Source organism: Pipistrellus kuhlii, unplaced genomic scaffold (assembly GCF_014108245.1).
Source record: "Pipistrellus kuhlii isolate mPipKuh1 unplaced genomic scaffold, mPipKuh1.p scaffold_m20_p_15, whole genome shotgun sequence".
NCBI classification, from domain to species: domain Eukaryota; kingdom Metazoa; phylum Chordata; class Mammalia; order Chiroptera; family Vespertilionidae; genus Pipistrellus; species Pipistrellus kuhlii.
Window position 1 is genome coordinate 29,467,036 of NW_023425460.1, and position 25,765 is coordinate 29,492,800.

At 39.3% G+C, this 25,765-nt stretch overlaps 1 protein-coding gene across 2 annotated transcripts in view; it reads right to left on the bottom strand.

Moving 5' to 3' along the window:
- ARHGAP19 (Rho GTPase activating protein 19) overlaps positions 1-24,569 on the bottom strand; it is a 38,947-nt gene extending 14,378 nt beyond the window's left edge. Inside the window, exons 1-6 of one of the 2 annotated variants that reach the window (XM_036438731.2) lie at positions 24,491-24,569; positions 11,314-11,579; positions 9,886-9,966; positions 8,008-8,217; positions 5,464-5,690; positions 3,551-3,637 (exon numbers count right to left, since the gene is read on the bottom strand). In XM_036438731.2, the coding sequence (XP_036294624.1) occupies positions 3,551-3,637; positions 5,464-5,690; positions 8,008-8,217; positions 9,886-9,966; positions 11,314-11,579; positions 24,491-24,546 (927 nt within the window). In that variant the 5' untranslated portion in view covers positions 24,547-24,569. Of the gene's footprint in view, positions 1-3,550; positions 3,638-5,463; positions 5,691-8,007; positions 8,218-9,885; positions 9,967-11,313; positions 11,580-13,828; positions 13,873-24,490 lie in introns of those variants that run through there. The other variant, XM_036438730.2, reaches the window with a different exon arrangement.
- Between the last annotated feature and the right edge of the window lie 1,196 nt (positions 24,570-25,765).

The following is a 25,765-nucleotide window of genomic DNA, read 5'->3' on the forward strand; positions in this document are numbered from 1 at the left end:
CTCTATAATATTAAATCATAATTGGAAATATTATTAATATGAACTAATGAATTCTTGCTAAAAAAAAAAATTTAACCTACTTCCTTGCCCTCAAAGAGCCAATGACACCCCATAAACAATGAGTTTATAACCTAGTGTTAAAGAAACCCAGGCTCCTTGGAGAAAATTATTGATTTCAGGCCCAAGGCAAAGAAAGAAAAGAGTGAGCTGGGGCCATTTTATTTTATTTTTATTTTTATTTTTATAGGTTGATTGATTCACTTAAGAGAGAGAGAGGAAAATGGAGAGAGACAGAAAGAGAAACATCAATTTGTTGTTCCACATATTTATGCATCCATTGGTTGCTTCTTATACATGTCCTGACTGGAGATTGACCCCACAACTTTGGCGTATTGGTAGGATGCTCTAACCAACTAAGCTACCCAGCCAAGGAAGCCAGGGACATTTTATGCCAGAAACAAACAAAACCAAATAAACAAAAAGTCTTCCCCAAAAAGATAATATAGCTGAAGAGATATCCAGAAAGGGAGGCAGAGACGGACTATTTTAAATAAAAATCTGAGGGTCTTAAGTACTTTACAATCCACAGGAAAAGAAAGACTTCCCAAATAAAGTAAAAATTGGCCTTAATTGTAAATGTAAGTCCATGATGACTCATGTTGAAGAGAGATAAAATCATACTAGGTCAGACAACAGAAGGCAGAACTACAAACAGCTAAGAGGAATTTTAGAAAAATGGTAGAGCAGGGGGAAATACAAAGAACACAGAATGAAGCAGCACAGGATATGATGACTGAGGAGGAGAAAAATCCACAAAAGGAACCGAGGACAAGAAGACACAACAAAGCACAGCACAAATCTGGAGTTTAAACACTACTTCAGAGTAAGTGACAGAGCACAAAACAACCACCATTTTTCATCCAGAGGAAAATCTCAGGGAAGAACATAATCAGCCAAAAGCAGGTGCCCACAAGGATACCAGTTCTGGCCCAAACTGAAAGAGAGGAGACCTAAATCTCCAAGATAAATCTCCACCGCCTTTTTTTCTATCCTTTAGTAATCAACAAAGACTCAACCAGTGCTGACACTAGCCTGGAAACAAAGCCAAAGTAGCAAACAAGGATGAAAACCCCAAAGATGAGAAGCTGAAAAAAGAAACTATGGAAGAGAAGAACAATAGAGTAAAAACAGAATATTTTAAAGAGTCCAATCATTAGAATTTGAACCAAGCTGAACTACATCTAGGAAACTGTACTCTAGTTTTATCTCTAAGGTTTGTACAATCTGTACTTTTAAAATGCATCACAGGGATTTGTTATCTTACGTGGCAAAAACGGACTTTGCTGGTGTGATTAAGGACCTTGTAGTAGAAAGCTTATCCTAGGTTAGTCAGGGTGAGTCCAATATAATCACCTGGGCCCTTAATAGTAGAGATCCTTTCCCAGATGCGGTCAGAAGGAAGAGTGACTAGGGAAGAATGTCATAGAGATGCCACTTCAAGATGACAGTCTTGAAGACAGAGGAAGGGGACCATGAGCCAAGGAATGTGGGCAATCTCTAGGCGGGGAAAGGCAAGGAAACAGTCTCCCCAGAACAACCACAAAGGAATGCAGCCAACACCTTGATTTTAACCAGTGAGACTCAGGTCAGACTTCTACATAACCATTAAAATAATACATTTGTGTTGTGTTAAGTCACTTAAAAAAATCCTTCAGCCCTAGCCAGTTTGGCTCAATGGATAGAGCATCAACATGTGGACTGAAGAGTCCCAGGTTTGATTCAGGTCAAGGCCAGGTATCTTGGTAGCAGGCTCCTCCCTGGCCCAGGGCCTGGTCGGGGTGCAGGCAGGAGGTAATCAATCAATATGTTTCTCTCACAGAGATATTTCTCTGTCTTTCCCTCTCTCTTCTACTCCCTCGAAAAATATCCTCGGGTGAGGATTAAAAAAAAAGAATCCTTCACAGTAAAATACAATTATATATTATATAAATAGTTTCAATTTTGAAAAATGAAGAGTTCTGGAGATGGATTGTAGTGATCAGTGCACACTATATATATAATTTGTGTCGAAAAAAATAAAATTCTATGAAAGTAACCTCATAGGGTGATCTGATCATAAACTCCTAACTGGGCAGGTCATGGTGGGTAGTTATAAATAAGGCCCATATCTTCTTTAGGGAGAGGTTTTTATGCAAGCCCTGTCCATTGGTCTTGTGCATCTAGGTTAACACACCTTTGAAATTCCAGAAGTAATCCCCTAGAGAGGGGTATTAACTCTCAAGAAAGCATATAACCTTGTTAACTATCCTTGCGTTATTCCTACCTCCATGAAATCTTCCTCACTTTCCCTGCTGAATTTCAAACATACAAAAGAAGCTGCAACAGTTATTCTCTGGAGCATTTGAGATCTTGTTCCGTGGCATGTGTCTTCATTTTGGTTCAAATGAACTCTTATAAAAACTCTCTGCAAGCCAAAACCGGTTTGGCTCAGTGGATAGAACATCAGCCTGAGGACAGAAACGTCCCAGGTTCAATTCTGGTCAAGGGCATGTACTTTGGTTGTGGGCACATCCCCAGTGGAGGGTGTGCAAAAGGGAGCTGATTGATGATTCTCTCTCATCAATGTTTCTAACTCTCTATCCCTTTCTCTTCCTCTCTGTAAAAAATCAATAGAATATTTTTTTTAAGTCTGCAAGTTTGGACACTTCTTATCAAAAATTAATACCAAAGGGGGAAACAAAGAGGACATCTGTAATACTTTCAACCATAAAGATTTTTTTTTTTTTTAAGTTTTAGAAAACCAACAATAAATTAATGCCACTGAACATGGTCAAGATGGTAAATTTTGTCATGTGTATTTTACCACAATAAAAAAGTTAAAGAAAACAGAACTGGGTGGTCTTAAAAATTCTCAGCCTTTCCAGATGACAAGAAACTCACTATCGGAAAAGGCCAAAGATGTGACTGCAACCTTTATTTATAAAATCTAATAAGCATCAAAAGATCAGACTATCCAGTCACACAAACAGCCCTTTCAAGAGAATAAAGGTGTGCCTCATAGATCCTTTCAATCACACGAGAGCCTTCTAGGAAGCTTAAAGGTCATGTCCCTCGCCTTCTCAAGTAGAGAAGGGTTTATCTTCAAAAGATTTTTATATGTGGCTTCTGTCCAATGGAGTGAATCCCACTGAAACTCACAGAAGACCCACAAAGTTCTTGAGAAAAATGTTGGCAGAAACACTGCTAGTTTAGACTGAAATGGACAGAGTACAAAATGAAAGGCTACTGGAAGGAAACAGGGAGGATGGCACTAAGCGGCCAACATAAGCTGCTTTTCATGGAGGGCAAAGCTCTGCTCTGCCTCCAGGGACCTTCCTACCCTCCCAATCTTGGCTGTTCCTCCCCACCCTGGGGTTTTGCTACTGTATCATCTGTTTTCCAGTCCCAGGGCCTTTTTTAACTGGTTATCATCACCTTAAAAGCCCTGCTAAGGATCCTACCTTGCTCCATCCTCTTTATCTTTTACCATCTACTCCCATCCCTTACCTACCTTAAAAAGTTTCTGGGAGTGTTTAATCATAAAAGCCATCCCACTGTTTAACTTCATGATATTCTCTTGAAGGTCATTTGCAGTGACCTGTTCAGGAAAAGAAACAAAAAAGGGATTACAAACTGGGAAATAGAATGCAGATACTCCACTTACTTACCAACAAGCTTATTCTTTCAAAGGCATGGTAGTTTCTGTCCCTAACAAAGGTGCCCCTAATACAATGCTTCATTCTGGAAAGGCGTTTGGTTCAGCAGATTTCCACTGGAATGACATAATCTAGGAAGAACCAAGAAATCCTTGGGAACCAATCTTCATTCCCTAATTCTGCTTGAGAATGAGACACACAAGCAGAGTTGCTAAAGAAGATCTAGTCTGGAAGAAGGGCCAGGAAGAACAGAATCTGTACCAACCACCATTGTCCCTTCAGAGAAAGGAGCTTCTCCAAAGACAAAAGAAACCTGTCACTACCAATCGTTACCAACGTGACATCTGTTATTTGAAAATACAAATTGTCATTGATTCTCTTCTCGTTTCCCCTGCTTTTTTTAAAAATGTTTTTACTGATTTCAGAGAGAGGAAGGGAGAGACAGAAACGTCAATGATGAAAGAGAATCATCGATCGGCTGCCTCCTACACAACCTCTACTGGAGATCGAGCCTGCAACCTGGGCATGTCCCTGACTGGGAATCACACTGTGATCTCCTGGTTCATAGGTCGACATTCAACCACTGAGCCACACCTGCGAGGCTCTTCTGCCTCTTTACACACTTCAGCATCTCTACTATCCCGAAGCCCTTATCTTCAACATGTATCTTTATTAGTTAATTTTTGCTTTTTTTTTTTCTTCTTATTGATTATGTTCCTCTCTCTTCCCCCCCACCACCTGTCTCTATCTCTCTCTCCCTTTCTGCCCTCCTCTCTCCCTTCCAGTCTCTAAAGATCAATGGAAAAAATATCCTTGGATGAGGATTAGAAAAAAAAGGGGGATTCAAATCACAACTGATGTATAGCTTCCAACCCAGGTATCCTGCCTCCCAATTCCATCCTACAGTAAAACCTGTAAGAATGGGCAGGAATATGAACCTATGTACCTCCAGATCAAAAATGAGTTCAAAAGACTTTTGATAATTTATTTCTCATGCAAGTCGCTGAGAAAGCCATGTTCTCAGTAATAAGAAGCACATTCAGGTTTATCCAAGGAGAGAATATCTATAGGAAAAAGAAAAGTTAGGATAAGGCAGGATTGTTCTCTGTTTCATCTTATCGAAAATCTTAGTGACATTATCCTGTAAGATCAAACAACTCTATTCTAAATTTATACCATGTAATCTTCAGGAATCAATTTGGTTTCCCAAGATGGCTTTCACGGTAAGAAGGAATTCAGATTGACCCACTAAAATGATTATTCTTGTTTATTTAGTAGCTATAATCCCACTGAGTTCCACTAATACGTTGCCATTCAGGTCTATCAGAGATTGATTTATAAGTGAGGTCAACAGAAACTGGCCTCTTCAGGTCTGATGACTTTTTTTGTTGTTATTAATCCTCACCCAAGGAAATGTTTCCATTTATTTTTAGAAAGAGTGGAAGGGAGGGCGAGAGTCAGAGAAAGAGAACCATTGGTTGCCCCAGTGGCCCAAACCGTGGCTGAGTTAAGCCTGCAACCAAGGTACATGCCCCCAACCAGAATCGAACCCAGGACCCTTCAGTCCTCAGGCCACCGCTCTGTCTACGGAGCCAAATTGGTCAGGGCAGGTCTGATGACTCTTAAATGAACTAATAAAGTAAGCTCCTAAACTTGTTCAACAGAAAGAGAAACTTTGGACCCTTGATAACCTCACTAAGGTACAGCCACAGGATAAGGCCCAGCCCAAGACTATCCAGCAGTCTTTGCTCTTCCCCTCGACACTCACATTTTTGGGCCACAGGACATGGGGTGCAAACATAAGGGCAAGGTTATAGGCAGACATCTTATTCTTGTCTTGTTTCTTCGCTGTCTGGTACAGGAGATCGAGCAATAACTTCAGCAAGTTACGATTGGGTGGAGGGAGAATGAGGAAGAGCAACTGAAGAGCTTCAATTTGCCGCTCCTTGTCTGGTCTATCAGTCTTGTTTCCTTTATCATCAAACTGCATCAAATCTTGAGGACAAAAGAGATGATTGCAAGTAGGAAGGAAATACAAGCAAAGGGAAGGGGGGGGGGGGAATGTTCCTACTATTATCCTCCCCTCAACTCTAATCAAAGAAAGAAGAAAAAAAGAATTAGGCATAACCAGAGATTATAGCAAAATATAATAAAATAATGTCAATACAACTGAATAATAAATAAATAAATAAAACAATCAAAAATGGTCAAAAGGCCTGAACAAATATTTCTCCAGAGAAGATATATAAATGGCTAATAAACATTTGTGCACTCTGTATCATTAGCTATCAGAGAAATGTAAATCAAAACCATAATGAGATACTACTTCATACTCACTAGTATGGCTATAATAAAAAGGACTGGCAATAACAAGTGTTAAGAAGAATGCTGAGCCGAAGCCGGTTTGGCTCAGTGGTAGAGCGTCGGTCTGCGGACTGAAAGGTCCCGGGTTTGATTCCGGTCAAGGGCATGTACATTGGTTGCGGGCACATCCCTGGTGGAGGGTGTGCAGGAGGCAGCTGGTCGATGTTTCTCTCTCATCGACATTTCTAGCTCTCTATCTCTCTCCTTTCCTCTCTGTAAAAAATCAATAAAAATATATGAAGAAGAAGAAGAAGAAGAAGAAGAAGAAGAAGAAGAAGAAGAAGAAGAATGCTGAAAAAGGGCCCTTCTTACACTGCTGGTGAGAATGTAAAATGGTACGACCACTTTGGAAAATAGTTAGGTAGCTCTTTCAAATAGTTAAACATAGAGTTACCATATGGCCCAGTGATTCCACTCCTAGGTATACACCCAAGAGAAATAAAAATAAATCCACGTATACCTTTAATAATTCTACACCCTTCATTTTTCCTCACTCATATTGCTAAAAGAAATATGAGGATGAAATATGCTCTGATAAGCAACTAACTTTTCTCTATCATATCAATGTTTCTCTCTCTCTTCCTCTTTCTCTAAAAATCAATTTAAAATATATTCTCAGGTGAAGATTTTTAAAAAATTAGAAGCAAGAGAAAAATCCTCAAGAGCATTAAATTATAGCAGCATTACAGCTGTGCAACTGAAAAATGAATTCCCTACCACTCAGGCATAAAGGAGAATGAAAAAACTATTTATGAGCTGAAAATGGAACATTCTCCAAGATGTAGTAAGTAAAAAAAAAACAGTCATGTATATAATACCCTACCATTACATTAAAAAAAGAAAAAAGGATTATATCTAAGTATTTGTAAGTATATACAACATCTCTGGAAGGATATATTAGCAATCATAGCACTGGTTGCCTCTGCAAAGAGAAACCAGGTGCTGGGGAGCAAGGCTGGAATAGTCTTTTCACTGTATACTCTTTTGAACAATTTAAATATGAACAATGTGAAAGTTAACTAGTATTTAGGCAGCAAATAAAATTATTTTTAAAAAACAAATTTACTTGGGATGGTGAACACACAATATAATATACACCTGGAACCTATATAATTTTATTAACCAATGTGGCCCCATAAATTCAATAAAGGGTAACTTTTATTTTAAATCCTAGGGAAAAATAAAAAATAAAAACTTCCAAGAGTAGAGATGATCCCAATTGAGGCATAACAATACTTAGCTAAAGCCTCAAACCAAGGCAAATGTGCCAAACCTATAACCATCTCAGGAATGTAAATTAATCAAATGAAAAGCATGTGTTTATTTATTTATTTACAAAGGTTTTGTTTGTTTTTTTCTAAATATGTTTCTATTGATTTCAGAAAGAGGAAGGGAGAGGGAGAGAGAGAAAAAACATCAATGTGAAAGGGAAACATTACCAGCTGCCTCCCAAAACCCCCTCCCAGGGATTGAACCCATAGCCCAGGCATGTGCCGTGACCAGAACCAAACCTCCAACCCTTCGGAGCATGAGAAGGCACCCAAGCAACTGAGCCACACCAGCCAGGGCAAGCATACCCTTATTGAGCAACTGAAATATTCAAAGCACTATGCTAGGATCCCTGAGGAATAAAAATAAAATTAAACCCAGATTTTATGTTCAAAGAAACTAATTTATAAAAATAAAAAATAAACATTTAATTAAGGTTAACTTAGCTGGCCAAAACTTATGAGGCCCAGAAGTCCAAAAATACCATGAAGTTTTAACCAATATTAACAAAAGTGGGGGCTTTATTGTTTTGTTTTTCCCTCCCTTCCTGTCTTTCTTTCTTGTTCTTTTTTTTTTTTTTTCTAAAAGTATTGCTGTGGATTACAAACAATAGGAAATTCCAAAGGACTTTACTAAATTGAAAGAAATACACTTACATCTCCTCCCCTCTTATACTCACCAGCAATTTTGAGGTGTGCATGGAAATGCTTATGGGTCAGCAGGGGCTCAGGTAACTCTCCTAGAAACACCTTCAGCAAGGTAGCCACGTCATTTGAGTGAAACTCCCCTGATTCCAAATCAATATCAGTCCCATTATTGAGAGCATCCCTTAAAACCTGCTGCCGAACACTATTCCCTGGTATTCTAAACAAACCTTCCACTCGTAAGTCTGTTTAGCATGAGAGAAAATAGAGGACATACAAAAAGGAGACAGAAGAGAAAGTATGATTAAAATAAGTCATCCAAAAGGCTACTTTACACCTGAAAGGCTCTTTACAAAGACCTTGAAGAAGGTTTTTGTTTTTTCCCCAGAGTAATATAGTACCCATTAGCTCCTGTGGAGACAAATCTGAGCATCCCCGAGGACTTGGAGATCTCCTGGACTAAGAGTTGGTCCACTCAGGAGTCATTCAACGTCTTGAGACACATCTGAAGACTGAATTTAATCTAAACAATAGAAATGAGCTCCAAAAACAAGTTGGAAGAAAAGCCAAATCTCCCTGGAGGCCGCTTTCCTTTGCCATCTGGGAGTTTGTTTGAAGAGGCAAGTGCATCTGGGGAGGTTTATTGCTCCCATAAACAGTTTCCCAGCACAGAACGAATCTACAGTCTCTGTGTTGCCTCTGGAATTGGAACTCTAACCTGTCAGACCACCTTTCAGTCTAAGACTCCTGGAACCTTCACATTCATCCCAACTAAACCATGCTGCCCTCTCAACTAGGTTGTAAACTAATCTCAAGCTATTAAAAGAAGAGGGGACATATAGTTTTGATTTGATTGGAAGAAGCCTGAGAGTTCAAGTTTCCAGCTTGAGTACATATTTATCTTCACTCTAGAGGCGCCATGCACAGATTTGTGCATGTGGGTCCCTCAGTGTGGCCTCTGGGGATCCAGGTCATGCAGGTCAGCTGAGCAATGCTCCCACTCTGGGAGTGCACTGACCACCAGGGGGCAGCGCCTGCATTGGTGGTCAGTGCACACCATAGTGACCCGTCAACTGGTGGGTAAACTGGTCGTAATGGTCGCTTAAGCTTCTATATAAAGAGATAACTCCCTAATTGAGGAGACAGGGCCAGGCAGGCAACAGTAAATGAATGAACAGGAACCATAGTGAAAGGAGGGCACATACTTGTGCTGTAGCTGACTGTGTCAAAGTGGCAACAGGGCCCAAGGATCCTAGACCTTCCTATCATCCCAGGAAATTGCAAACCTAGACTTTCCCCATTTTAACACACTGATAACTAATTTTATTTTTAATTTAATCCTTTGCCAACTAAAAACAAAACATGAATGTAGATGACTCAAGCCCGTAGGCTGCCAAACCTCTGCTCTAGCAAATAGCACAGGGTTTGCATTGAATTTATCAAAGGGTCATAAAATGCCACACTTCACATACACTCAGCTGTGCCAAGCACTCAGAGGAATGACATAACCAGCATGACTACTAAAAAAGAAAATGGAAATTAAGTAAAGAATGTATTTTAATTATATAATCCTAAAGATATAAGTACCTTTGGTGATAAGTCATTCTCCCTTGAGTAAATGTTATGATTCTCTAGGGACAATGTATTTTTCCAGAAAAAACTCTCTCTGAGTCAAGGGGAAGATGTGATTGACACGAGCTAATTTATATACATCTTTGAAAACAAAAAACAAATCAATATATGAAGTGAAATTTAAAACAGAATATATTTAGAAACACGTCACCTGAAATTATCACTGATTAGTGTCTTTATAGATGGTTAGTTGGCACCTGCCAACTCAAGGGTGTCAGCTCTCAATAGAAAACAGACAATTCTTCATTAACAAGGAACAACAAAATTTTAAGTAGTCTTACTTTTGTGTAGATATTCAATTAGCTGGTATATCTGAGCAATGCCTTCTTCTGTCAGTGGAGATCCAAATACTACTCCTTTTTCTAAAAAAAAATAAAATAAAAGAAAGAAAGAAAAGAAATAATTACACAGGACTATATTTTCCATAAATAGTACAAAAGTCAGCATACTGAAAACCACTCAAGCATCCGATGTCACAGTTCAGCAAAGACTTTCACAAGGTCAATAAACAAAAATCTCAAGAGCTGGCCCTTGCTGGTTTGACTCAGTGGATAGAGCATCCGCCTGTGGACTGAAGGGTCCCAGGGTCGATTCTGGCCCAAGGGCACATGCCTGTGTGCAGAAGGCAGCCAATCAATGATTCTCTCTCATTGATGTTTCTATCTGTCTCTCTCCCTTCCTCTCTGAAATCAATAAAAATATATTTAAAAGGAAAAAAATATTTTAAGAGCTGGAAGTGCACCTGAAAATGCACCAGGAAATGTAATCAAAACAACTCTCAATCAACTCTGCAAGTTTAACATTCAATTGTAGGTTTCTTGAAGACAAAGTAACAAAACCTAAAATGTTGATATTTAATTTGAAAAAAAACAAACAAATAATAGAATTTAGAGCCATAATTGACAAAGCATGACAGATTATCCACTAGAGTAGATACAGGGTCAGATTATAATGTTTAAACTTTTTGCTAACTTAATTATTTCCTTATATTTAATAAAATAAGAAATGCCCTGGCTGGTTTTGCTCAGTGGATAGAGCATCGGCCTTCAGACTGAAGGGTCCCAGGTTCGATTCTGGACAAGGGCACAGACCTTGGTTGCAGGCACATCCCCCGGGGGAGGGGGGGTGTTGCAGGAGGCAGCTGATCGATGTTTCTATCATTGATGTTTTTTTTAAGCAGCACTGTAATTTATTTTCTGGGAAGGCTGTTTTGGGGTGAGTCATAGATAATTTTATTTGCCTTTTTAAAGCATTCCATTGAAGCATTCCATTCAATAAACCTACAATCTAATGTTAAACTTGCAGTTGATTGAGAGTTGTTTTGATTGCATTTCCTGGTGCATTTTCAGGCACACTTAGAGCTGTTAAAACATCTGGAAATTAACAACTGCAATAAAAAATGCTCAAACTGTCTTTACTGTACTCTCTAGCTATAAACTTTGTCTTATTTTAAACATTATTTTAGTACAGTATTAATAGGGAATGAAAATCAAGGTGTCCCTGATAAATACCTAAACTAATTATGTCACCTCCCAGGGACTGACATATATTTGACTTTAATTTATCTAGACTTTTAAATTAATTTTTGTTGCTTTACTTCTTATGAAAATGGAAAAAAAAATTGCTTTATGGTATTAGCGACTCCTCAATGAACATACAGATGCCAAGAATGAAGCCCAAAAAGCACCCTTCCCAAACACCTCTCCTACCCTTCCGCTTGGTAGACATTAGAGACCGGAAGAATCCTGTCGCTGGGCCAGCCCCACCAGGCAACTTCAGTTCCACTTCTCCCATCAGCTGAGCCAGTTCAGTTCCAGGTAAATCAATGAGCCTTGTGATATTGCTGACCACCAGCTCAGTGAACACCTCAGGTTTCTCATGACGGAGTTTTTCGACAAAAAAATCAGGATTGAAGATAATGGGCTGGCCTCGAAGGGAAGAGTCATTGCAGATAACAAAATTGCAGATGGCATCACTGAAAAAAAATGAATCAGAAGAATCTTGGGGAGGGCCTAGATCATTTTCATGTGTTTCTCATGTCCTCTCAACCACAGTTATTCACTCTTTCTACACATTGGCCTTTTGAAAAACCTTATCCTTAATCTGGTCACTGTACAGAAGACAATTTGAACTTGTTGCTGTTTAATCTTACCCACCTAGATACTTAGGAATTTAGTTTTAGGAAAATACATGTGGCTCAGTGGTTGAGGGTCAACCCATGAACCAGGAGATCACGGTCCGATTCCCGGTCAGGGCACATGAATAAGGGCTGTGCAGGAAGCAGCCAGATCAATGATTCTCTCTCATCATTGATGTTTCTATATCTCCCTCTCCCTTCCTCTCTCTTTAATCAATAAAAATGTTTAAAACAGCAATAATTTAAAAAAGAAAGAAAAGAGACCACATAGCTTCTATTATGTGACCTGAATTTGCCTCTTAATTTCAGGCATATACCATAGGAAGATACAGATCCTGACAGCCTCCCAAATCTAATAACATATTAGCATTGCTAGTCACATAGACCACATTTCCTTATTAAAACAGTTAAGCCCTGAATGATTACTGTTAAATACTTGTAAAACATCAGACCTGCAGCTGTTCCCTTAACAGAGCAATGGGTAATCATCAAGTTAAGTCCCTCTTGGGTACACAGCCACTACTAGACGGTATTTACCATGCAGTGATCCATTGCTGCCAGCCACCACATTCAGGTTAATCATGCTTACTGTCACAGGAACCAGGTAATTCTATTGAAGAGTTAAAACTAAATCTAAATAGTGTCATAGACAATTTGAAGACAATTACCCATAGGGTTCTTTGTTTCCTGGGTCCCTACCCAGGTACCTCTCTCTAACTGAGCCAAATACTCTTGAATTGTTTCTCATAACCAAAAAGGCTTCTCTAGAATGTAAGGCACAGGTACATAAAAATATTTTTTAAATCAATAAAAAATATATTAAGATATATATATAGTTAGATAGATAGACAGACAGATATATAGAGAGAGAGATTAATTCAGCCTTGTCCAGTCCAGAAATAGGTTTTATTTGAAAACCTTTCAATTCTGGATGCCTCTGACTCATGATCTAAATCCAGCCTTTCCTCAGACAGATTCTTCTAAGGCACTGGAAAAAGTCTACAGTATTTTGCTTCTAATTTCACTCTTCTATCACTGAGTAATACTCAGCAAGTCCTGGTCAGTATGGCTAAGTTGGTTGGAGTGCCATCTCATACACCAAAAAGTGGTGGGTTTGATTCCCAGTCAGGACACATACTAAGGTTGCAGGTTTGATACCTGGTCAGGGCACATGCAGGAGGCAACCAATCCTCACCTCTCTCTTTCTTTCTCTCTATCTATTTATCTATCTATCTCTTACCTCTCTCCCTCTCCCTTCTCTCTAGAATCATTTTTCTTTTTGAAAGCTCTTTTGGCTCCTGATCTTAGCTGGTTTTCTACATTACTTGGGTTATATTCCTGGCAAAGCTCCTTTGACTCAGAAATAATTCCTTCCCTATTCTGTGTTTCCTAAAACCTAATTGCTGTACATTTTACTTTTAATATGCTTTTAATACATATAACAACAGGATTATTCAATCTCTTATAGCAGAGCCATCGCCAGTTGTTTGTACCCATTACAAATTATTTCTAACTAGAGGCCCAATGCATGAAATGTGTGCAAGAGTAGGCCTTCCTTCCCCCGGCTGCCAGCACCGGGTCCCCTCCAGCACTCAGGACCCTTCCCTCCGGCACCCAGGACCCGGGCTTCCCTCGAAGCCCCAGCTTCGTCTGGTCGAATTAGCATATTACCCTTCTATTATTATAGAAGATGACTTGTGCTACTCCTTATTATATAAACAATCATCTGTTATATAACAGCTGAGTTCATAGACCACAAGCCAGAAAGGACAAGTAATCACATCTGTCAAGCAAAGTTGAAATGCACCTGACTCATACAAACATTTCCACAATAAAAGCAATCACAACACCTAGCACTCTTCCAGGAAAAATGACTCCTCTAAGTAGTAAATGTATCTAATTCCTTTCCACAGGATACATGACGCCACAATATAAAGCTGAGACTATCAAGAAGCATGGCTAAGAATTTAAGAGATTTCTAGGACTAAAGAAAAAATACTATATTTAAGCAATAACAACTTACTACTCTGCAGTATCTTATTTTAATACAAACTCTAAGTTTGTTCAAAAATAAATAAATTTCTTACATAAGAGCTGAAAGCTTCGGATGAGGCATTGGTAAATCGAAGACTGCGGAAAGCTTTCTCCTTGTTTGTGGTGACAAAGGAACCCTCCTGTCCCTGCCTCATTACAGCCTACACACATTCCAGGCGTGCTGCGGGACACAGGGCACATTATGGGGCCTGAAAGGCAGTACTTATTAGGACTCTACACACTCATCTGCAAGAAGGAACAGAACAGACATTAAAAACTGGACTAGTTCATTATTTGCCAACATACAGATGAAATTCAACAATAGTCTCCCGTCACACAGAAAGTTATATTAGGTGAAACAATCACATATGTAAAAGTGTAAGGACAAGTAGTTGTGTGATATGGAGGGAAAGGTGACCCCTACCTCACATCATACATACAAAAAAACAAATTCCAGCCAGAATAAAGATCTAAATATATAAAGCCAAACTGTAAAAATTTTAGAAAACAGAAGAATAAATTAATGAGGCAGAGAAAATGTTTCTTAAACAAGGTAGAAAGAGCACAATTCACAAAGAAAAGATTGATACATTTAAATACATTAAAATTTCTATAAACAAGTGACAGTATAAACAAAGTTCTTAAAGAATGAAGTCACAAGGCCTCTGGAGAGAGGAACTGCATGAAAGAACAGGAGTGGGAGAGAAACTTTCACTGTATGTTCTTTTGTACTTTCTGGATTTTTTATTTATGTGAACATATCCATTCATAATAAATACAATAAACAAATTTAAAACTTTAAAAATTTAAAAAAATTAAAATAAAATAAAAATAATAAAAGATAACCCATAAACTGGAGAAAAAAACATCTGCATGCTAAAAGGATTAGCATTCAGGATTTATAAGTATGCCTAACATTTCTTTTAAAAATATATTCAACTCAATAGTCATATTAAAGGATATGACCAAGTAATTCATACGAGTAGAAGAGGGGACCTAAATAATAAACATGAAAAGAATCTCAACTTTATAAGTTATCAGGGTAAAGCAAATTTAAAAATGGCATCTTTCCCCACCCATCATTTTGGCAAAGACTATCAGATTCAGGCAACATCTTCTTATTCCTAGTTTAATAATAGTCATTTCTTTATTCATAATCATGGGTCATGCTTAATTTTATCAATTGTTATATCTATTGATGATTATATAACTTTTCTCCTTTACTTTGTTAATATGGCAAACAACACTGACTAATTTTCCAGTGTTAAACCAATTTTGCATTTCTAGAGTAAACCCAATGCTGTTAGGATGCATCATTTTTATATATTGCTGAACTTAGTTTGCTGATAGTTTGTTTAGGTTTTTTATATATTGCTGAATTTAGTTTGCTGATAGTTTGTTTAGGTTTTTTATATATTGCTGAATTTAGTTTGCTAATAGTTTGTTTAGGTTCCTTATATATGTTTATATATGGCCTTTCTTGTATTGCCTTCAATAGATTTTGTATCAAGGTTGTGTTGGCCTTATAAAGTTAGTGGGAGAATGTGCCTTATTTTTCTATTTTCCGAAAAAGTGTATTGTTGTTATTTCTTCTTTAAATGTTTGATCGAATTGGCTAAAGAAGCCCTCTGGCCTAGTTTGTGTTTTTTTGTTTTGTTTTGTTTTGTTTGTGAGAAGGTTTTTAATTACATATTCAATTTATTTTGTGTTATAGGACTAGTCAAATTTTCTACTTCTTGTATTAATTTTGATAAGATGTGTATTTCTAGGAATTTATCTATTGCACATAAATTTTCAAACTTTTTGGCATAAGCTTGTTCATAACATCCTCTTAGGAACTTTTTAATGTGTCTAGGTTCCATAGTGATGGCCTCCTCTTTGTTCCTGATATTGGTAATTTATGATTTATCTTTCTTAATGTATGAATCTTATTAGAGGTTTTCATTTTTATTAGCTTTGTCAAGGTTTTGTTGAATCCCTCTATTACGTTTGTTATTTCATTAATTTCTGCTCATATCTTTTTCACTTTCTTTTTTCTACTTTTCTTTACTGGATTCAGGATAAAAGTGGCACTGCCAATCAGTGGGGAATGGATACCCTTTTCACTAAGTGGTGCTGAGACATTTAAACACCTATGGAATGAAAATTGACATCTATCGATATCTCACACTATACACTAAGATCAATTCCAAGTTAATCGTAGATCTAAAGGTGAACAACAAAACAATATACCTATTAGAAGGTAATATAGAAGAATATATTCTTTTTAAAAATATATATATTTTACTGATTTCAGAGAGGAAGGGAGAGGGAGAGAGAGAAACATCAATGATGAAAGAGAATCGATTGGCTGCCTGCTGCATGCCCCTTACTGGGTATCCGAGCTGAAACTCCAGCATGTGCCCTTAACTGGAATCCAACCCGGGACCCTTTGATCCACTGAGCCAAACCAGCTAGGGCTAGAAGAATATATTCTTAAATTCAAGGTGGGTAAATAATTTTTAAATAACACAGAAAAAATATTAACCATAAAGAAAAACATTCATACATTTGACTTCATTAAAATAAAAACTTGTACTCATCAAAAGAACCATTAAGAACGTGAAAAAGCAAGCCACAGAGGATGGGAAAATATGCCTGCAATATACTACATAAACATGCCGGGACCGGTTTGGCTCAATGGGTAGAGCGTCGGCTTGGGGACTGAAGGGTCCCGGGTTCGATTCCGGTCAAGGGCATGTACCTTGGTTGCGGGCATATCCCCAGTAGGGGGTGTGCAAGAGGCAGCTGATCGATGACTCTCTCTCATCGATGTTTCTAACTCTCTATCTCTCTTCCTTTCTCTCTGTATAAAAATCAATAAAATATATTTAAAAAAAAAAAAAAATATATACTATATAAACAGAAAAAAAAGAGGGAAAAAAAAGGTTCATATCCTCATTGTACTAAGAATCCCTACTAATCAATTAGAAAAAAAAACAATGACCCAACAAAAAAATTGGCATGAAATCTCAACAAAATCTCATAAAAAATAATATAGCTAATGGCTAAAATATTCATGGGAAAAAACTACTCAACACCATTAGACATCAGGGAAATGCAAATTAAAAAACAATGACATCCCCTGGCCAGTGTGGCTCAGTTGGTTGGGCATCGTCCTGTGCACTGAAAGGGTGCTGGTTGTTTCCTGGTCAGGACACACACCTGGGTTACAGCTCCCGGGAGGGGGACATGCTGGAGGCAGCAGATTGATACTGAGTTTTCACATTGATGTTTCTCTCTCTCCCTTCCTCTCTCTCTAAAAACCAATAAATTATTCTTTAAAAATAAGCAAACAATATCATACTAATATTTAAAAGATTGGCTAACATTAAAGATATTGACATTAGCAAGGTTTAAAGAAAGTAACAGCCCGACAAGTGGCTCAGTATTTGAGAGTCAACTTATGAGCCAGGAGTTCACGATTCAATGCCCAATCACAGCATATGCCCAGGTTTGGGCTTGATCCCATGGGGAGGGAATGCAGGAGGCAGCCAATCAATGATTCTCTCTCCTCATTGGTGTTTCTACCTCTCTCTTCCTCCCTGAAATCAATAAAAATATATTTTAATAAATAAAATAAAGTAACAGTAACTCTTTTACACTGATAGTGAGGCTATAAATTGGTACAACTATTTAGGAAAATTGTTTGATCTTATCTACTAAAGTTAAACAACAGTGAATACTATGTATGGTCCAGCAATTCCATCCCATGTCAAATGCATGCAGCCACATGTTCACCAAAAATCACAAACAAGTGGAAACCGGTTTGGCTCAGTGGATAGAGCATCGGCCTGCAGACTGAAAGGTCCCAGGTTCGATTCCGGTCAAGGGCATGTACCTTGGTTGCGGGCACATCCCCAGTAGGGGGTGTGCAAGAAGCAGCTGATAGATGTTCCTAACTCTCTGTCCCTCTCCCTTCCTCTCTGTAAAAAATCAATAAAATATACTTTAAAAAAAAAAAAGAAGATAAAAAAAAAATCACAAACAAGAATGTTCACTGAAACATCAATTTCCAAACAACCAAAAGCAAAATGGCCAGCAGAATGGTTTAAAAATTGTGGCATATATAATGGCATATTCTACAGCAATGAAAATGGACAAATTCTAGTTATATGCATCATCATGAATGAATCTCACATACAATGATAAGCAAAAGAGGTCAAACACACATACAGAAACTATTTACTATATAATGCCATTTATATCAAATTTTAAAAAAAAAAAAGACTAAACTATAGTGTTTAGAGATACTTGCTTAAGTGGTAAAATTACAAAGAAAAACAGATTTATTTACCATATATTTTAGGATAGTGGTTACCCTTGGGGATTAGTGAGTAAGAGGAGGCATGCGGGGAGCTTCTAGGATGCTAGCAATGTTCTTGTGATAAATCACTGAGCTATGGGGGAAAGGGAGGGTTTCATTTGAAGTAAATATGGCAAATGTTAAGATTTAAGCTGAGAAATAGAAAAATAGTATTGATTATATTATTCCATGTATTCATCTTTATAATCAGCATCTTTCATGAAAAATTATTTTAAGAAACCAAGTAGTTTTGACTTAAATTTTACTATAACTTGATATAAATACCATAGACAAAGTATTAGTAAATACTAAAAGGTTTTTTTATTCTTTTTTTACTAAACGTTAACTTCCTCATCATAAAAGTTTTAGCTGGCCAGAAGCAGGAGAATTAGGTTATGTATGCAGGCACACAAAGGTAGCAAATGGCTTCAGTATTTAAATGCATATACTAGGCCATTATCCCAAAAGTGATAAAGGTAAGCCCTACCACCCCTCAAAAAAGATAATTTTTATAACCTACTTACAGTCTGCGATGATTATTATAGTTTTACCACTAGACGGAACCCTACACGAAAGGTGATATGCTTAGTGAAAGAACTAGAAACAACCCACAGCTAAAAAATCAATTATAGAAAAATGACACGCATGTGTTTTTTTGAGGCATGTTGAAGCCATGAATCTGAAAAGTCCGAGGAAGCAAAATCTATAACCTGCAGATGTATCTTTTGGCTGACTACTACTAAAACTGCATACTCACAAAACTAAAGTTTCCTCCCTAATGAACTGCTTAACTTGATCTGTTCTCCGAGAACCACAACTTTGGCAAATCTATCAAAATCTGAGCTCTATTTGAAGTTGCCTAAGCGTGACTAGCCGCCCTGAGAGAAGTATGCACTCTCTTACTGCTTTTACAATGTCAGACCATAGCTCTGAAATATGGCTTTAAATGTCACTGTTAGATAGGAATACATACAGGCTATTATTTTTCTTTCCTTTTCTACATATAAATCTAAACTGGTAATGTGAAAGCTGCACATAAAGAGAAAGAATAAAATAGCCCCATGTGCCTAAGTTGGCATAGTTTTTTTTTTTTTTTAAGAACAAAGCCCAAAGTTTATAAGTAGTACCATAAGGTTTCATGGAACACTATCCAATTTCTTAGACAAAATTTTTGAAAATTTATGATCTAAGGCCTGTGCTTATGAGTAGCTGTCCTAGGTTTGATATTATGGACTTATCTTTAATTTAGATTTCAAAAGTCTACAAAAATATATTTGACCATTATATTTTATCTTAACTTGAACAAATTTCAAAGAACTAGAGTAGCCTGGCCAGCTTGGCTCAGGGTTTAAGCATCTATGAACCAAGAGGTCACAGTTCAATTCCTGGTCAGGACATATACGTGGGTTGCAGGCTTGCTCCCCAGTGAGGGAGGAAAGGGGACAGGGGCTTAGGAAGCAGCTGATCAATGATTCTCTCTCATCATTGATGTTTCTATCTCTCTCTCCCTTCCTCTCTGAAATCAATAAAAATATATTAAAAATGCAAGTATGCATTATCTACACAAATCAGGCACTTTATGGAATACAAGGGCCCACACCATCAACAGAACATTAGAAAGGTTAACATCTAAAGGGCAAACAAGAATCTGTATGGTCACCGAAACCAGTTTGGCTCAGTGGTAGAGCGTCAGTCTGCGGACTGAAAGGTCCCAGGTTCGATTCCGGTCAGGGGCATGTACATTGGTTGTGGGCACATCTCCAGTAGGGGGTGTGCAAGAGGCAGCTGATCGGTCTTTCTCATCAACGTTTCTAGCTCTCTATCTCTCTCCCTTCCTCTCTGTAAAAAATCAATAAAAATATACTTTTTTTTAAAAAAGAATCTGTATGGTATTTATCACCACAAAGTAATATTTTATACCTTAGAAACTATGAAGACTATTATTCACTCATTATTAACCACTTACATAAAGCTTACCTAATAAGAACACCTTGCTGACTGGTCATGAAATAACTCGTTTCCATATCCAAATGTGTCCACACCAATTATCTCATGACCGGTCAGCAAGGTGCTAAGTTAAAAATATGAATGAAAATATACATGTATCCTGCCCTCAAACAGTCTTTTATAATATGAAATTGGTAAAACAGTTTCAGGGTCAGATCAGATTCTGTGAATACCTATTGATTATGTAACTAATACTATCACTAAAATTCAATTGGCAACATCCTTTAAAGGAATTTAAACTATTTCCGCTAAAGAGCATTATTTTATCTTCAGGTTTTCATCATAATTCAAGATCTTATACCAGAACAAGAGATGATCTAATCAAATTTATTGATCCCCTCTTTGTTTTCTGCTCTAAAAATGGTCAACCATTTATAGGCAGCTCCAAAAGTGGGAAACTCTTCCTTATAAATTTTTTTTCCTCATGAAATTTTTAATAACACAATCAATCACGCTCATGTCAGCCAGGAAAGGAGCTCAGTGCCCATTCATAAACCCAGCTTCCCAAGACTTGGAATCTCCTATTTGGTATAGTAAACACCAAGAGACACCAAACTAAAAAGTTACCTGATTTACACTAACACAGTATAAATAAGAATACTCTTCTTCAGAGATTTTCAACACTTGTGCCACAAGAATTTTCAACATGCAATACTTGACTATTTGGTCAGGGGCACTGACTTCTTTTCCCTTAGATTGTTAAATTTAAAAAATAACAACAGCCAGCCGAAACCAGTTTGGCTCAGTGGACAGAGCATCGGCCTGCGGACTGAAAGGTCCCAGGTTAGATTCCGGTCAAGGGCATGTACTACCTTGGCTGTGGGCACATCCTCAGGGGGGGGGGGGGGGGGGGGGGGGGTGCAAGAGGCAGCTGATCAATGATACTCTCTCATTGATGTTTCTAACTCTCTCTTCCTCTCTCTTCCTCTCTGTATCAATAAAATTCAAAAAAAAAAATAATAACAACAGCCATCACAACAACAGATGTCCAATATGAATGCTCTGTCTTGAACTATAAATATACTATAGGCCAGGTAACAAGAAATTCATGCACAGGGAGAGGAGTCCCTCAGCCCGGCCTGCACCCTCTCCATCTGAGACCCCTCGGGGGATGTCAGACTGTCTAGCAATTGGGGACCACTGGCTCCTAAGGGCTCGCCCCATGCCTACCTGATAGCCCCTCACTCCTCTGCCTGCCTACCTGATGGCCCCTCACCCCTCTGCCTGCCTACCTGCTTGCCCCTAACCCCTCTGCCTGCCTGCCTGATTGCCCCTAACTGCTGGCCTGATCGCCCCTAACTGCCTCTGCCTTGCCCCTGCACCCAGGACTTGGGCTTCCCTCCCTCTGGCCAGCCACAGGCACCAAGGACCCAGGCCGGCTTCGCCCAGGCTGGCTGCAGGCACAGGAGACCGTGGGTGGGCAGCTTTGCCCCAGCCGCAGCCGCAGGAGCCCAGGACCACAGGGCGGGCGGCTTGTCCCTCTGCTGGGCTGCAGCCCCAGCCGCTGGTGCCCGGGACCCCAGAACGTGTGGCTGTCCCTCTCCAGGGCCAGGCCACGGGCACAAGCATAGCCGCTGGCGCCCAGGACCGCGGGGAGTGCGGCTTGTCCCTCTCCCGGGCCGCAGCCTGGCTCGTCCCCATTCCTCTCTCCCCACTGTTGAGTGTCTGAGCCTTTACAGTAAGTCAGTGTGAGGGCATGACGACCATTTATTACATTAATATTAGCTCTTTATTATAAAGGATATTATATAGGATGTGTAATCAATTAAGACAAGCAAGTTCTCAAGGCTGGGGCAAGACCAGCTGGAAATTCTTCCTCAGAAATGCTAAATGCTGGTGTGCTTGCTTAGGAGAAAATGCTCTGCAGAAATAAAGTAATGATTTCCTAAACTGCAGACCCTCTGCTCTGTTCTTTAATTGTTCTAGGAAATAGAAAATATATCAAGTATTGTGTGGTTTGATTACCTGTGAGGCTCAGTACTGAGGGTTTTAAAAGAATTATCTAATTTAATCCTGACATTTTCTGGAATAGACATCATTACCCATGTTTCCCTGAAAATAAGACATCCTCTGAAAATAAGACCTACTTACAGGTTTCCTTCTGAGTGAAATATAAGGCATCCCCACTAGGCTAAACATGAGAGATTTGGTCCACTGATTTTGAAAGAAATGGAGTCACAAGAAATTCACCAGGAAATTCAGGAATTGGATTGTTATGATGATGTTCCAGAAGATGATGACATGATTGTCATTGAATAAATGAGTAAATTCTTGATACTGTAGAATTCACAGTTTGTCTGGTTTGTGTTGACAACTACCATACTACCGTACCGTATACAGGTAATAAATTTCCTTTATTTTCATTTAACAATAAATGTGTACCGTATTCTTCTTCATGGAAAAATAAGACATCCCCTGAAAATAAGACCTAGCGCATCTTTGGGAGCAAAAATTAATATAAGACACTGTCTTATTTTCAGGGAAACAGGGTACTTCCATTTACAGATGAAAAAACTGAAGCTGAGAGGTGAATATTGGCCTGAGTATTTTATTCATTTTGGTGCTATTGGAAATGAGATCGTTTTCCTAACTTCCTTTTCAAATAGTCACTAATGTATAGAAATGCAACTGAATTTTGATTTGCATACCGTGACTTGACTAAATTTAATAGTTCTAACATGTTTTTTCTTGTTAAAGGATTTTTTAGGATTTCCTATATATAACATATCTGCAAAGTGGGACAACTTTACTTATCCCTTTCCAACTTAAAGGTCTTTGTTTTCTTCTTACCTAATTCCCTGGCTAGGACTTCAGTACTATGCTGAACAGAAGTGGCAAGAATGGGTATCCATGCCTTGTCCCTGATCACGGTATCACTTCACATCTGTTAAGATGACTATCATCAAAAAAGAAGGAAAAAGATGAGGATGTGGAGAAATTTGAACTTCTGTATACGGCTGGTGGGAATGCACAATTGATGCAGGTACTACGGGAAACAGTATGGAGGTTCCTCAACAAATTGAAAATAGCGCTACTCCGTGATCCAGCAATCCCACTTCTAGGTGTTTACCCACAAGAATTAAAATTGGGATCTTGTTGAAACCGGTTTTGCTCAGTGGATACAGCTTCCACCTGCAGATGTTTCTGACTCTTTCCCTCTCTGTCAAAAATCAGTGTTTATAAAAATAAAAATAAAAATCGGGATCTGGAGGAGATATTAGCACTCCTATGCTCACTGGGGCACAACTAGCAATAATCAAGATGTGCAAACAACCTAAACATCCAGGGACAGAGGAACGGATAAACAAAACGTAGTATGTGCATACATAGAATGGAATATTACTCAGCTTTAAAAAAAAAAAAGAAAAAAAAAGAAAAAGAAGAAAGAAAATTCTACATATGTGAAAACATGAATGAGCCAATTCCAGAAAGGACTACTGCATGACACTATTTATATGAGGTATCTAAAATAATCAAAGTACAGAATTAAATAATAGAAGCCAGGGGATGGAGAGATTGGGGGAAGGGAAGTTAACAGGCATAACGGTTCAGTTCAGCAAAACGAAGACGCTCTTGAGATTTGCTGTACAACATGGTACCTACTTCAACCATATACCATTACTGTGCCCGTAGAAATTTACCAACAAAAACAGACCCAGAGAAAGAGAAGCAGCGATCAGACTCTCAAACCTCAGAGGGAAAGTAGGGGAGGGTGGGAGTAAGGGGAAGGGATCAACCAAAGGACTTGTGTGCATGCATATGGGCCTGGCCAGTGGCCATGGACAACAGGGAGCATATGTGGGGAGGGGTTTGGGATGGGAATGGGGGGATGAGGACAACTATGTGATACCATAATCAATAATAATAAAAAATTTTAATTGCCAAGTGGTTAGATGTCTTGTCAAGTGTTCTTACCACAATGGGACCGTTTTGTTTTACATTGGCCCATTTCAAACTGACAGATCCTTGCTCTGACTCAACCACATACACCGACTCTGAGCCCAGCAGAAGGTACTGACAGTTCTCTGCCATCGCGGTGGGACGGCGGGGAATTGGCTCAACAGGTCTGGGTCGGCGTTTCCTCGCCATCAAAACGAGTCTCCGCGGAAAGGCAGGCAGCGCCCACCGGTCGGTCTGCAGTCAACGCCGCGGGCATCCGCAGGGCCGAGGGGGTGCGACTAACGCCCGGCGCCCGGCGGGACCCGCGCCTCCTCAGCCCAGGCAGGCGCCAGGGTGCGCAACGTCCTGGGAGGAAAGGCACCAAGTCCGGCCCCGCTGGGTCACCACCACCCAAAGGAAAGGCCAGCCCACGGCCAGCCCACGGCCTCGTTTCCTAGGCAGCTGGACCAAAACCTCGGCTCACCTCCGCCCGGATTCGCGAGCTGGCACCTCCCCTTCATTCAGCGCCTCAGTCGCCATCTTCGTCAGCCAACTTCTTTCACCGCCCCCCACGGTAGACCCCGCCCCCCGCGCCCTTGGATTGGCTAACGTGTTTCCCCCTCTCCCACACGATTGGATGACTTGACCGCCCCTTCCAAGCCAGAGCAATCTCATTATTGTTCATGATCTTATTGGTCTATTCAAATACCTATCCGTCATTGGTCGCCTCTTGTCCTGGCGGACTAGACAATGGTTGGGGCGGGGGGGGGGGGGAAAACACAGCCCCGAGGCCTGCCGGGAGTTGTAGTTTCTTGCTTGCGTTCACCCTTCGGACTCCACCGGGTTTTAGGTTCAAGTTAGATACCGGCAGCCTACGCTCAAATTTGTTCTGATGTATAAATCTCAAAATTAAAAAACTGTTGAGCCGAAACCGGTTTGGCTCAGTGGATAGAGCATCAGCCTGCAGACTGAAAGGACCCAGGTTCGATTCCGATCAATGCTATGTACCTTCGTTGCAGGCACATCCCCAGTAGAGGGTGTGCAAGAGGCAGCTGATCCATAATTCTCTCTCATCGATGTTTCTAACTCGCCATCCCTCTCTCTTCCTCTCTGTAAAAAATCAATAATATATATATATATTTTTTTTTTCCTTAAACTGTCGAATTTAAAAGTCACTCTCCAAAATGCAAGATTTCGTTTTCTATCTACAGAAATACCTAGGAAGGTGGGTATAGAGTGGCAACCAAGAAACACTATTAAATTACTATGAAATTTAGTTCACAGCCTGCGTTTTTCAGATGGTCACAGAGCATAGCGGTAGGTTATTTATGCTTCATTCCACCCGCTGTCCACCGGCTTCCCGGAGAACCCACAGTTTGCCTCTCTAGTCTGAATCCTGGAACAAAAATCTGCATAACTTTGTACCTGGATGAGCTTTCATCCTCAGTGGTAGAAATAACCATAATTATGCTTGTCCTCCTTGCCTCAGGGTGAAGATGAACTGAGGCAGCAGATATGAGAACGTTGGAAACTGAAAGCATTATTTTTTTCTTTTTTTAATATATATTTTATTGATTTTTTTACAGAGAGGAAGGGAGAGGGATAGAGTTAACATCCATGAGAGAGAATCATCTATCAGCTGCCTCTTGCACACCCTCTACTGGGGATGTGCCCGCAACCAAGGTACATGCCCTTGACTGGAATCGAACCTGGGACGTTTCAGTCCGCAGGCTGACGCTCTATCCACTGAGCCAAACCG